Genomic DNA, 11,459 nt, shown 5'->3' with positions numbered 1-11,459 from the left:
TCCTATAAGGGTATTTGTAGATTCGTAACTGCAGAATCATCTACACAGTGTAAATATTCTTGAACACCTGTATGCAATATTTTTGCAATTTTTGTTTTTGTTTAGAAGAATTTCCAGGTATCTCTCAGACTTAATTAAAACAACGATGATTAGAGTTTACGAAAGTGACGAAATAACACAAAAATACGTCGAATTTCGACCCAAGTTTCATGATTTTGTTGCTGAGGCAGTTATGAAATTTCACAACGAAAACAAATCAACTGATAAAGCGCTGCAAGTAATGGTGGACGTTGGATGTGGAAGCGGCCAAGCAACAAAACCCTTTCACAAGTGGTTTTCTAGCATCATTGGAGTCGATGTCAGCCCAAATCAAATAAATCAGGCTCGTATTATCAACACTCACGACCATATTAAGTACGAAGTTGGCACAGCCGAAGATATACCTGTAAAGAGCGATTCAGTTGATCTTTTGGTCAGTGCCGTCGCTTGCAATCGCTTCGATTTGCCCAAATTTTTCAAAGAGGCAAAGCGTGTATTGAAAACTGATGGAAGTTTGGCTTTGCTGGGTTACAACTCACCTACTATTATTCCATTAGGAGTTGATGATGAAGCATTTGCCAAGCAGTTATCTGCGAAGCCGACGAAACTTTTAAATGACTATGAACAAGTTTGCAATGATCCAAATTCAAACTCACACTGGAATGCAAAGTTTAAAAATATATACGACAGTTTGCCGGCAAAGAAAAAGGTTTGGGTTACTGAAGGTCTACTTATGGAATACCACTGGAATCTCAATGAATTTTTGGGATACTTTCGATCCTTGGCCGCTTACCATGAATACATGGATGCAATGAAGAAAGTGGTGAATGGCCAGGATTTGGAAAAGTGTGATCGTGCAAATTTTCTCAGAAGCTTCATTAAGCGAGAGTGGGGAATGGAAAACATGGCGGACGAATTTGTTCAGATGAAAGTTCAGTTTGACGTGTACGCTGTGCTGGCGACGGATTTGGAGTAGATATAGGAAAATTGCAGGTGTGAAAATGTTCAAAAACACCTGACCAAACTGATTTATTATGAAAGCAGTTAAAGGTAGTATATCACACATTGCAAAGCGGTTTCCGCTTAATGCTATTAATCGTTTGTATTTAGTCTTTTATGTACTGTTGGGAATAAATTATATACTCAGAAATTAGCTGGATACAATACATCATCGATCGTATTAATTTACATACATCGTTCGACGCATCCCAAACTTTTGTTAGATATCGGTATATGACTTCAGTGTAAAATTGACCTGTGTTGAACATGTTTACATCTTCTAAGAACATAATAATTAAGGAACATAAAGTGTTGATATTGAACACTATTGACAAGCTGAAAACCAATATCGTTTTTTTTTCTGCCACGTAGTTGCGTGTGAATTTTTTGATGAGATAACTGTTAACATTGGTTTGAATTCGTGACATGCTCCATTAGTTGCGAAAACATTTGTCGTGTAACCTAAAAAGAAACCATAAACAAAATGTGGTTGAATTAGCATTATTTTTGCAGTTTGTTCTCAACTGATATTATCGTAATATGCTGACGTTCTGCGACATTTTTTTCATGTCACCTGTTTGTCGTGTCAAAAGTTATTGCTCATGAATGATGAGAAATAAAAACACACGCATATATGGAAAATGGAGACACTAACTTCGTAAAACAGTTAATATAGTGGGAATTGTCTGAAACTTTTGAGACTGGTTGCCAAGTTATAGTGAATGTGAAAAAATGCGTCAAATTTTGACCCAAGATTTAGATTTTGTTGCTGAGGCTGTGATGAATTTATGCGTTACTGAGTTTGCATTTCATCGAATATCGTGGTATGGAATACAATCGAATCAAATGACCAGACTGTAAACATAGGCAACCGAGAACAGAGGAAGCAATATACGCTGTAACATTGACTGGGACTTCATAGTTTGCATGGGTAAACAGGATTTGATTGACGCACACAGGCATTGGATATATTTTGCAACTCAGCGGACGTTTCGGCTCCAGTAACATAACCTTTTTACATTAATTTCCTTTCCTCCCCGTCCATTATTGGGCCTATTACCGGACCCGATATAAGTTACACTTGTTCGGCGAAAAATGGGTGCTGTCGGCAACCTATTCGCAGCTGGTCAGCCTGCATCATTTCCGTCTAGCGTTTCAGAGTTTCCGATCAGGAATCATGCGTGGTGGTCAGAACTAGTCCAGGGAAACATGCGTGTTGCTACAGTGCACAATTAAAGATACGAAAACGATACGAAAATTTCTGAGAGGATTGACTGGAAAAACACATAAGAATGCACACGACAAAATACAAGCAAAAAGTGGACCGAATTCCAAAGCCATTGCCGAATTCCAAAGCCATGCGTAAAATTGTGCAATCCAAAGGTACATGAATCAGCCATAAACTAATGCAAGGCGTTTGTTTCCTAAATGGACAGTAGTGGACTGTGGAAATTGTTCGACTTGCTTCGTAGGTGTGTGTGACAGTGACCTTGCAAGCACTAAAAGATACACATGTCTTCTTTGCCTTCGTTGGAGGACTTTGTATGCAGAAAATAAGTTAGTTTTTAAGACAAACCAGATGAGGTGTTGTTTAATTTACATCGCAACAGGCTCATTTATAAATATGATTTCTGCTAGCGCGTCACGTCTGAGTGGTTTCGTTACAGCCATTCTCAATAAAGTTTAAATGCTTCCACAAAGCTCAAGTTATTTGTTTTGATTGTTGGTTGGTTATTTAATATTAACTATCGTTAATGCTTGTTTGCAGCAAACCGCGTTTGTTGAACGACTTGCTGGTGGTTTAAGGTTTTAATTCTTGATGTGGAGGCCAGCTTATTTGTTGGCAAAGTAAAACGGGTACGTGTTTGATGATTGATGTCATGAAATTTTATTAGTGCATGTGTTAGTACTATGTTTTTTTTTGTAATTTAGCTGTAACCATGAATTCCGCGGAGCTTCCAAGTAAAACTACAAAAAGAGGTAAAAAAGGAAAACCCAAGTCAAAGTCCACAAATTCTACTACACAGTCGCCAAGTCACAAACAGAAAGAGATCACTGAATTTTGTTCCCCTCACCGCAAGAGCAAACTCATAGTAGAAGAAGTCAGTCCAAAAGAACAAGCTTTGCGCAAAGATGATTGTAGGACAGAAAAGGTACTTTCAGCTGCTAAAATGGTACCATCACCAACAGACATTGGGTTCTTAAAAATGTCACCCTTTGTTGATCGTACACAAGTAAAAAGTGAACAATCTGATGATGGGTCATTGGTAAATAATGAAACAAATGGACCTTTTCCAACCACTCCTAAAACCAAAGGAAAACGAAATGCTACAAGAGGAAAGACATCCAAATATATCAAGTATGTGTAAGAATCATTTTGCAAATAGTGTCGGATAAGGGTTTTTGAGTGAGGTAAAAAGTACGAAATATTGCTTTTATTGGAATAAATGGTATATACTAATGACTCTCTTGTTTGACAGACAAGTAAAGCCAAGTGTTGCACAAAGTCATAGATTAACAGACTTTTATCCTGTGCGAAGAAGTTCAAGAAAAACAAACTCATTAATAAAGGTGGATATAGCAATTAGTCATGTTAATAGTCTGGCTATTGATATTGAGCCTTATAATATGTAAGCACTTTAATTTTTTCGATTTAGAAAGAACAGGAAGATGAAATTGTCAAAGCTGTTATTTCTAAATGTGAGGACGGAATGAATGTGGTGGAGTTTCCAGAAAAAGGTCGCGGAGTTGTGTCAACAAGGTGCCCAAAAATATGTTTTTCTCTTCAACTGTGCGAATAACTTTACCAAATTTTACAGGCCTTTTGTGAAGGGTGAGTTTGTTGTGGAATATGCTGGCGATTTAATATCTTGGCCCAAAGCTCGGGAGCGTGAGCAAGCATATACACAAGACCCCACAATTGGATGTTACATGTATTATTTCAATGCAAAAGGACAGAATTTCTGGTATGTTTGACTGAAGATGTTGTTGTTTACAAAATAATTTTAAAATTTTGGGTTCTGGTTGTGTACAGTTTTGATAACAGTGTTTTCGCAAATTACTAGTAAAGGAAGGTTAAAAATTGCTATATTGTAAATGTAAATTTTGCAGCATTGACGCCACCGCAGAGAGTGGCCGTCTTGGTCGTCTTCTCAATCACAGCCGAAGAAATCCTAACTGTTTGACGCGCCTCATATGGGTACAAGGAGACGACTGCAAAAAAATCATTCCTAGACTTGTCATTGTTGCTAAAAGGGACATCGAAACTGGTGAGGAATTGACATATGATTATGGAGACCGTAACAAATCTGCACTTGAAGTTCATCCGTGGCTGAAAACCTGACACAACCTAAGCGCTGTTACAGAAAATGCAAAACAAGGTGTTTTTTAAATTGCAACCTCATGTTGAATTTGTTGGTTTACAGTCTTTTGGTTGGCGGATATAAGTGTGTTTTCTTATTCACAATAATCTTGCTATAAATAATAACTGTATTAGTTTCATGATGTCACCAGTAGAGTACCCACATTGCGATTTTGTGTCCATGTTACTGGACATAGCCATGAAAGTACTGGGCGTTGTTGGTCTGCCAGTTTGCTTCGTGTCTAACTTCCTGCTGTACAAATGTATCACCTTGAAGTTATATATCTCTTGCAATGTTTTGGTGAAGCGTTGTGTTGGTTTTTTGTCTATTTTTCACGTTCATCTCATTTTTGCAATTATTCTTTCGTCTGTTTTACCTGCTTTGTCTTAGTGGTTGTACAACGAAACTGCCATTAAAGAGTTTGTATTAAATACAGTTTGTATATTGCAAGAACGCAAAATTTCATTAGGTTAAATGCGTTTTTTTCACCACGGTCACACGATGGGAGCTGGGTTTTTTTTCACAACAAAATTTCTGTCAAATGACCAAAATGCCAGCAAAAATTTGAGACATTTTCAATTTATTTTGCTCGAAAACGATTTCGCCGAGAATTATAAAAACGACATCCAGGGGCAACACAAAGGGCAAAAAGAAACCAGGATGGGAGAATGCCACTGCTGTCAAAACGTTGGTAGAGAAACGTTGCAACTCGTTGTACCGCGGTGAAAAAACTCCTGTTTAAGAAATGCACATATTTGCAGACAGCGAAGGACAATGTAACTGAAGTAATGCAAAGGATTATTTTGTAATAGAGATTACAAAAATACTTATGGCTGATTCTGTCTCGAGGTTATTGCTTTTCAACTAATTAACTAATTTTGTTTTTTCTCCATGTAAACACGCTTTCCTTTTTTATTTAGCATTGTAGTGCTGTCTGTGACATTATAAATATACTTAAACATTTGATTTTTGTGTGTTTTGCCCTGACAACAAGACTATGTCCCGGGATTCCCCTAATTCCAACCCAGCCTGGTAGTTTGGAAATTGACTGCATGTCCCATTGTTAGTTTTATGCTTTTGTCGGCAAAACGTTTGGAGGTATTATAGTAATATGAGTGGTACGTTGTACGACCGTCCACTGGCAGGGGAGGAATATGACATTTTAGATGCAACGTACCACGACGTCCAAATAAAGCAGGTTTAACAATTTGACTATAGCACATAAGCTAAAAGCGTCTTTATATGTAAAAAGTGACACAATCTTTTTGTTTTGCCAGGTACAAATTATTAACCCCAACAGCGGAACAGTGACCTTTAAAGAACATCATGATCTGCATAGACCATCACTTTTTCAGACAAATCAGCCACAAAAGGTGAAAATATGATTTTTTCAGTTCATGTCACCTCTTCTTCTAAATCATATCCTTTTTTATCATAACCAGCTTGTTTTTGTTGCAGGAGCCAATTAAATATTATTTTTTTCCTAAAGAAATGTAGTTTTTTTCAGTGTTCTTCCTTATATTTTTAGCCTGCATCGCCACAGAGGGTTCAACCTGAAAACAGACAAAAAACCCCTGAAGCAACAAAAAACATGGCATCACATTTTGCTGCAAATACAGAAGGTAGTAGAACATATATTCTTGACAAATAAATTGCAATAGTTTGGTTTTATCAGCAAATAAACAATGATATTGCTCTGTTCCATTTTGCAGACCAAACCAAAATGAATGGACTATCAGTCCGCATTCTCAATGTACCACTCGACCCAAATATGACGCCACATCCAGAGGAGCCAAGAGCTGTTTCCCGAGGAATGCACAAAGATGCTCACTTTTTGGATGAGGCAGAGGAGAGAAGGAGAAGACACAAAGAAGAACTGATGATGAAAAAGCAGCAGATAATCCAAACCTTGTCTTCAATTGCACGAAAGCCAAGTGCAAAAAATAGGAGCAACCAACCACAGTTTTATGAAGTATTAAAACAGTTTTTTAAATGCTTTGTGAATTATTTCAATTTACATTTTGTATTTACTAACAACAATGTTACTTGTAGGTTAACAAGGTCTGTAGGTGCAGGCACAAAAAAGTTGAAACACTTTTTATTGGTATAAACAAAAAAACCTTGTTTTTTATAAAAGCATGCATCATAATTAGTTATTGTAAAGTGGCCTGCAAAAATCAATAGCATAAAAAAATGCATATGCATTTACTATGTTGTACGATGTTTTATTATTATATGATATTTACAAAGGTGTCTCCTGGAGTTGTTATCTCAGAAAGACCTTTGTCAAGAAATGTTTACTCTCCAAGCCGACTGTAAGTACTGTTACATTTTCCAAATATTCACAAATCACCATAATTCTGGTTTGTTAAACTTCCATGTTCAAAACCATTGAGCTCCATTGTAAGCCCTCTTCTGTGTTAAACACAACCCTGCACCACTTTTGAAATGTTTGATTTTGCAAAACTATCACTGAAAATCCAAATGCATAAAAAAAATGTACATACTTGGGTGCAAAATATTTGGAGTTGATAACTTTGAAAATGAAAGCCAAAGCTAAAATGCTGTTAATCATTAGTAAACGTTTCGAACACTAACTGCTGCTGTTTCCCTTCTGCCTGCTCAGTCCTTTATTACCTCGACGCTTTTCTTGCATGCACTCATTGTAGTACTGATGATGAACCCAGTGGAAACGTTTACTAATGATTAACAGCATTTTAGCTTTGGCTTTCATTTTCAAATGTACATACTTCTCATAAAATTCAGTTCTACTGCTGTAGGCCATACTTTTCTTCTGCACCCAATATTCTTGTACTAATCTGTACAGTCAGGCGTAAAAAGCTATCAGTGACATTGAGCACATATCAAAGGCCATAGGACATGTCAGGTGTGTTTTGATTATAAGAGAACTTCCATTGTGCTTCTCTGTAATCTGCTGAATTGTGACATGTCCAACAGTTTTGTGTAAACACACCTGCTTATGTAATTTCTGGCCTGTGAGACTTGAAAGGGCCACAATAACATGTTGTTTTAATCTTCTGGCATATTCAGCTAGGTATGTAATATATGACCTCAGGTATCAGAGTGGTCTTTCCAGTACACTTTGAGTCTGTTTAGGGATGTCCAATGGCTGTTAAGACTATTTTTCCAGAACTTACTGTGTAAGTGACAGGCTATTTTAGTGCTATTAGTGCTTAACAGAGTTCATGACTCATTAAAGAGTTTCTATAGTGTAGTTGAAACGTGAGTAAAGTTTTGTCCATTTGCAGTGGTTTGTGGAAGTTTTGCAGAACATTATTATGAATAATAGTCGTCACAAGAACCTCACAAATACAGTGTTATCTGTCTCTCTTCTGTTGATCCTGAGATACTAAAATTGTGTTTCTGTTCAGAACGACCGACCATTCTGGAAGAAGGAGAACATGGGCTAGCAACCGATCAGGAAGCAGCAGACCAGTTAGTACTGTCTCATCGTCTCGATGGAGAATCGAGGAACCCTTGCCACCAAAGCCAAACTTGTTCATTAAGATGCCGTTTAAACAAGTACCAGCTCTGACACTCGACGCAAACCACAGAGTATCAGTAAGTGCACACGTCCTTGTACAATAATTTTAACAGAATAAATTAAGTTCCTGTCTGCGTTTGTACTCCATGGAAGTAGAAGTTCCGTTGTGTTTTTAATAATATCGTTTTCTGGAACTTCGACACTGATAAAAACGTAAACACTTACTCCACAACATGAATACCCTATGTCAACCCAGTTTCTTTCCCTATAATATTTTAACCATTAAAGCACACGTCCATCGATTGAAAATAAATGTGCTGCGTTTGATATTTCTACAATATTGCAACTTTTTGACAGGATGAATTGGTTCATCCGGGCGAAGAGTTGAGAGCTACGACTGCGTTTACCCTTTCAAGGGTAAGACATGTCATAAATGGAATGCCTGACCCTACACGTCTCGATTCAAGGCAAGGGCGCTTACTAAAGGGAAGGTTACAGCCTTTAAGGCCTGTGAAGGTTAGTCGTTAAATACCATTGATGCGATTTTGTTTATTTATTGACGTAGATTGGATTTTGTTAGAAAAGATTAAGATTGCATAGTAATCCATTTGACATAGTACATATGGACATGCGTATTGGATTTTTAATTGTACGTATGAATGTATAATTAATTCATTACAATTTGATATATATTGTTCTCGACACCACAATAAATGTTCACAGTTTTGCGAGAAACTTTCGCCTTTTGCGTCAGTAGCATTTTAACCACAAGAAGTGTTTGCAGTTACAAAAACGAAACAAAACTTGCAATATACTCCAGAAAACATATCAATCGATGCAAAACGAATATGCGGCAACATAAACTTGAATTAAGCTATATTTGTACGTTATCGGTACCCAGTTCCCAAAACAATTTAAGGTTGCTATCATCGAATTGTGTTCGTCCGGAGGCACTTTATCAGGACCGCAAAGCGCTTCAGGGCATTGTTGTTTACCCGCTATCGATTACATGGGTTCTCCTTTGTATTGAGATCATCTGGGGCGGAGACGTTGTTTGGAAATTGATTCCACTGTCTACTTCTCAACCACAATGCTCGCATAAGTGAAAACATATATAAAGATTCAACAGCATATTGACTTATTCATTGAACCTAAAAGGTCTTGACACATTGTGTTATAAGTGTAGCCAGGCTCAAAAACACAACATACAATATGACGTATTTTTCCCGTTCTTGAGCTGCTGTGCACGCTGTTTAGAACCATAAGGTATCATTACTGAAGCTGCTGTCCGAGTCTGATCTATTTGGTTGACTAGCCTGACAAAATGTTTTTCCATTTTGGTACTTTAGTAAACGTCTTATGTGTTGGTCACCCGTACTATGTAAAAATTACCGAAGTCGAACCACTGTATACAGGTCTTACCCAATTCTTATAGGTTGAAACAGTGCCTACAACTCACTGATCATTATGGCTTATTTGCTTCCAGTTTGACGTTTTTTTGAATAATTTTTATATGACATATGATTGCTGCGTATTATCATACTAATGCGGTATATTCGGCAAAAAATAATTATCGGTGTAAGACCTTAGCTTCAAAAAGTGACACACTGTAAACAGCATGCACGGCTAAGTATTGTGAAAATCATATGTTTCAGAACAGACACCCTGGCGTCCGAACATGCCGAGGTATACAACCAGAGAATCGAAAGCAGGGATATTCGCCCAGTCCGAGCAGACAGAGGCATCTCAAGGATCAGTACGTGGAGGTGAGTAAATCTATTTGATATTAAACCTATCTTAAATTCACACGGTTGCCTCGTTTACGTACTTGTCACAAGTGCTCCTCCGCTACTATTATTGTTCAATTCGAAATTCCCAATGTTTTTTTTACCTTTTTCGAGAGAACCTGAACGAATGTTTAACATTATAGCATTAAATTAAAAAAAAACACTTTGTGAAACCCTTAAACAAAAAAACTATAGATCGTTTACTCTCGCCCTTAATGTCGACAGAGCGTATCGCAGCATGCTGAAGCAGTGCTGTCGTATATTTTGCAATTGATTAAGTTCATCCGTCAATTTTTGTTCATTGAAGAATCTCTAAACCCGTTTACCCGCGAAGGTTTGCAAAATGCATGAAGTCAGTCCGTTGGAAGGAGAATACGAAAGAAGAAGAAAAGCTCAGTCTGTTACTCCCGACGACTCACTCCACAGAACTTCTCCGCAACCGTAAGTGTTTTGACCTTGATGGGATGGTTTTAAGGCAATCCGCTAATTCGGAAATAAGAGAAAATCACATGCGAAGTAACAAGCGGGAGTTTCGCAACTTGTCCTGGCCATCCTGGCCAGTTTATTAAGCTCTATGGTTAAAGGTTAAATTCATTTTTCGGCATGAATTTCTTTAACATATACTTTATGAACAACCACCCATCCACATTATCTCCTAAAAACGAATTCACGTCAACATGAATCGACAAAAGCACGCGCGCGTTTCATTTCCCATTCCTTTTGGTTCATTCCAGTGAAGAGGACGCAATGTATGGGGACGACGTGTATCGAATTCATCTGCAGCCCGACAACCTGGGACAGATAGACGAATTCGAAGACGAGGTGGGACATCAGTTTGTGGACGCTTCTGTGTATGCAAACTTTGAAAGACAAGTTGAAAGTCGTGACCGGAATGTGGCTAACCGCTTCGATGACATGCATTTAGAAAGCAACGTTATTTATTGATGTTTGTGTGTTATGTTGCTATTACGATCATGTTTTCGTTTTGAAACGCTGGTCACTATCAAAACCAATTGATTCCTTATATCTGTACGTTTGATGTCCTTTTGCAAACATCGTTGTTACAAGTTCACGTGCAAATGAAATTTATGGATACAAAGCCCGGTAAATGCCCAAAAATCAAAAGCGGTATCGGAAAGGTTCCGAAAATCTGATTGCAAAATACCCATATTTGCTCACTGCAAACCCTTCTGAGCTGAGCACTTAAAGCTATTGCCCGTTTCCAAGGGGGTTTTAAAGTATCTCAAGTGTACTTTCACTTAGAATTGCTCTCAATTCTACTTGATTCGAGTGGCCGCGCTTTTATCTCGTTACCTCTCATTGTAAACGTCTCGCTTGTGTTTTCTCCTCGTGCTAAGCCATATTATGAAGCCATAACGGTGTGTTTGGTTTGTCTTTGCGATTATTATTACCATTGTGAGCTGTGACTAGTGCGTCTTCTATCTCGAATTTGTTGTTCGGTTGGTGATACCTTGATCTTACCTTATGCCGCAGGGGTTGGCAACCTATTGAACCCCCTTGCCAGTAAACAAATAGTGTCAAAATTTGATGACTTCGTTGGGACACTTTCTAACATTTCTTTCTGGCGCAACACAATCCCGGACATGTGACAAAATTGTGGAGTTGTCAAAAACTTGCCCTGAAATTCATCTCGCGTGTTTTCGCGATTATCCACAGACTCCCATTTGGTTGCGTAAATATTTGTTGCGTTGTTATGATTTTCGCGTTTTTATGACGAATTCGCGACAGAGAAATCTTATGTTTTAA

The 11,459-nt window shown here is 37.8% G+C and overlaps 3 protein-coding genes across 3 annotated transcripts; all 3 read left to right on the top strand.

Moving 5' to 3' along the window:
* The first annotated feature begins 145 nt into the window (after window positions 1–145).
* LOC145895458 (putative methyltransferase DDB_G0268948) lies at window positions 146–1,015 on the top strand. Its single transcript, XM_082984267.1, has one exon. It carries the CDS (start codon window positions 146–148, stop codon window positions 1,013–1,015), a length of 870 nt encoding a protein of 289 aa, XP_082840393.1.
* A 1,726-nt stretch (window positions 1,016–2,741) lies between these two features.
* LOC145894637 (N-lysine methyltransferase KMT5A-A-like) lies at window positions 2,742–4,805 on the top strand. The gene is made up of 6 exons (XM_082983268.1): window positions 2,742–2,895; window positions 2,971–3,397; window positions 3,519–3,609; window positions 3,696–3,799; window positions 3,858–4,004; window positions 4,150–4,805. The coding sequence occupies exons 2-6, from the start codon at window positions 2,979–2,981 to the stop codon at window positions 4,379–4,381; spliced, it is 993 nt and encodes a 330-aa protein (XP_082839394.1). The 5' UTR covers window positions 2,742–2,895; window positions 2,971–2,978; the 3' UTR covers window positions 4,382–4,805.
* A 677-nt stretch (window positions 4,806–5,482) lies between these two features.
* LOC145894886 (uncharacterized) lies at window positions 5,483–11,403 on the top strand. Its single transcript, XM_082983554.1, has 10 exons — window positions 5,483–5,598; window positions 5,678–5,773; window positions 5,929–6,022; window positions 6,113–6,372; window positions 6,651–6,715; window positions 7,793–7,982; window positions 8,263–8,421; window positions 9,561–9,671; window positions 10,027–10,133; window positions 10,427–11,403. The coding sequence occupies exons 1-10, from the start codon at window positions 5,512–5,514 to the stop codon at window positions 10,635–10,637; spliced, it is 1,380 nt and encodes a 459-aa protein (XP_082839680.1). The 5' UTR covers window positions 5,483–5,511; the 3' UTR covers window positions 10,638–11,403.
* The last annotated feature ends 56 nt before the right edge of the window (window positions 11,404–11,459 follow it).

Source organism: Ascidia mentula, chromosome 3, assembly GCF_947561715.1.
Source record: "Ascidia mentula chromosome 3, kaAscMent1.1, whole genome shotgun sequence".
NCBI lineage: Eukaryota > Metazoa > Chordata > Ascidiacea > Phlebobranchia > Ascidiidae > Ascidia > Ascidia mentula.
The sequence above is the reverse complement of the archived record's forward strand: the minus strand, read 5'-3'. Positions and strand labels throughout refer to the sequence as shown.

What these genes read in the sequence shown, in the direction of transcription:
- LOC145895458 (XM_082984267.1), top strand. Translation starts at nt 146, where the DNA reads ATGATTAGAGTTTACGAAAGTGACGAAATAACACAAAAATACGTCGAA.
- LOC145894886 (XM_082983554.1), top strand. Translation starts at nt 5,512, where the DNA reads ATGAGTGGTACGTTGTACGACCGTCCACTGGCAGGGGAGGAATATGAC. An exon ending in ACCAACCACAGTTTTATGAA is followed by an intron (nt 6,373 to 6,650) that starts GTATTAAAACAG and finishes ATATTTACAAAG; the next exon opens with GTGTCTCCTGGAGTTGTTAT. An exon ending in GTTTACTCTCCAAGCCGACT is followed by an intron (nt 6,716 to 7,792) that starts GTAAGTACTGTT and finishes GTTTCTGTTCAG; the next exon opens with AACGACCGACCATTCTGGAA.
- LOC145894637 (XM_082983268.1), top strand. Translation starts at nt 2,979, where the DNA reads ATGAATTCCGCGGAGCTTCCAAGTAAAACTACAAAAAGAGGTAAAAAA. An exon ending in AAGACATCCAAATATATCAA is followed by an intron (nt 3,398 to 3,518) that starts GTATGTGTAAGA and finishes CTTGTTTGACAG; the next exon opens with ACAAGTAAAGCCAAGTGTTG. An exon ending in AAACAAACTCATTAATAAAG is followed by an intron (nt 3,610 to 3,695) that starts GTGGATATAGCA and finishes TTTTCGATTTAG; the next exon opens with AAAGAACAGGAAGATGAAAT.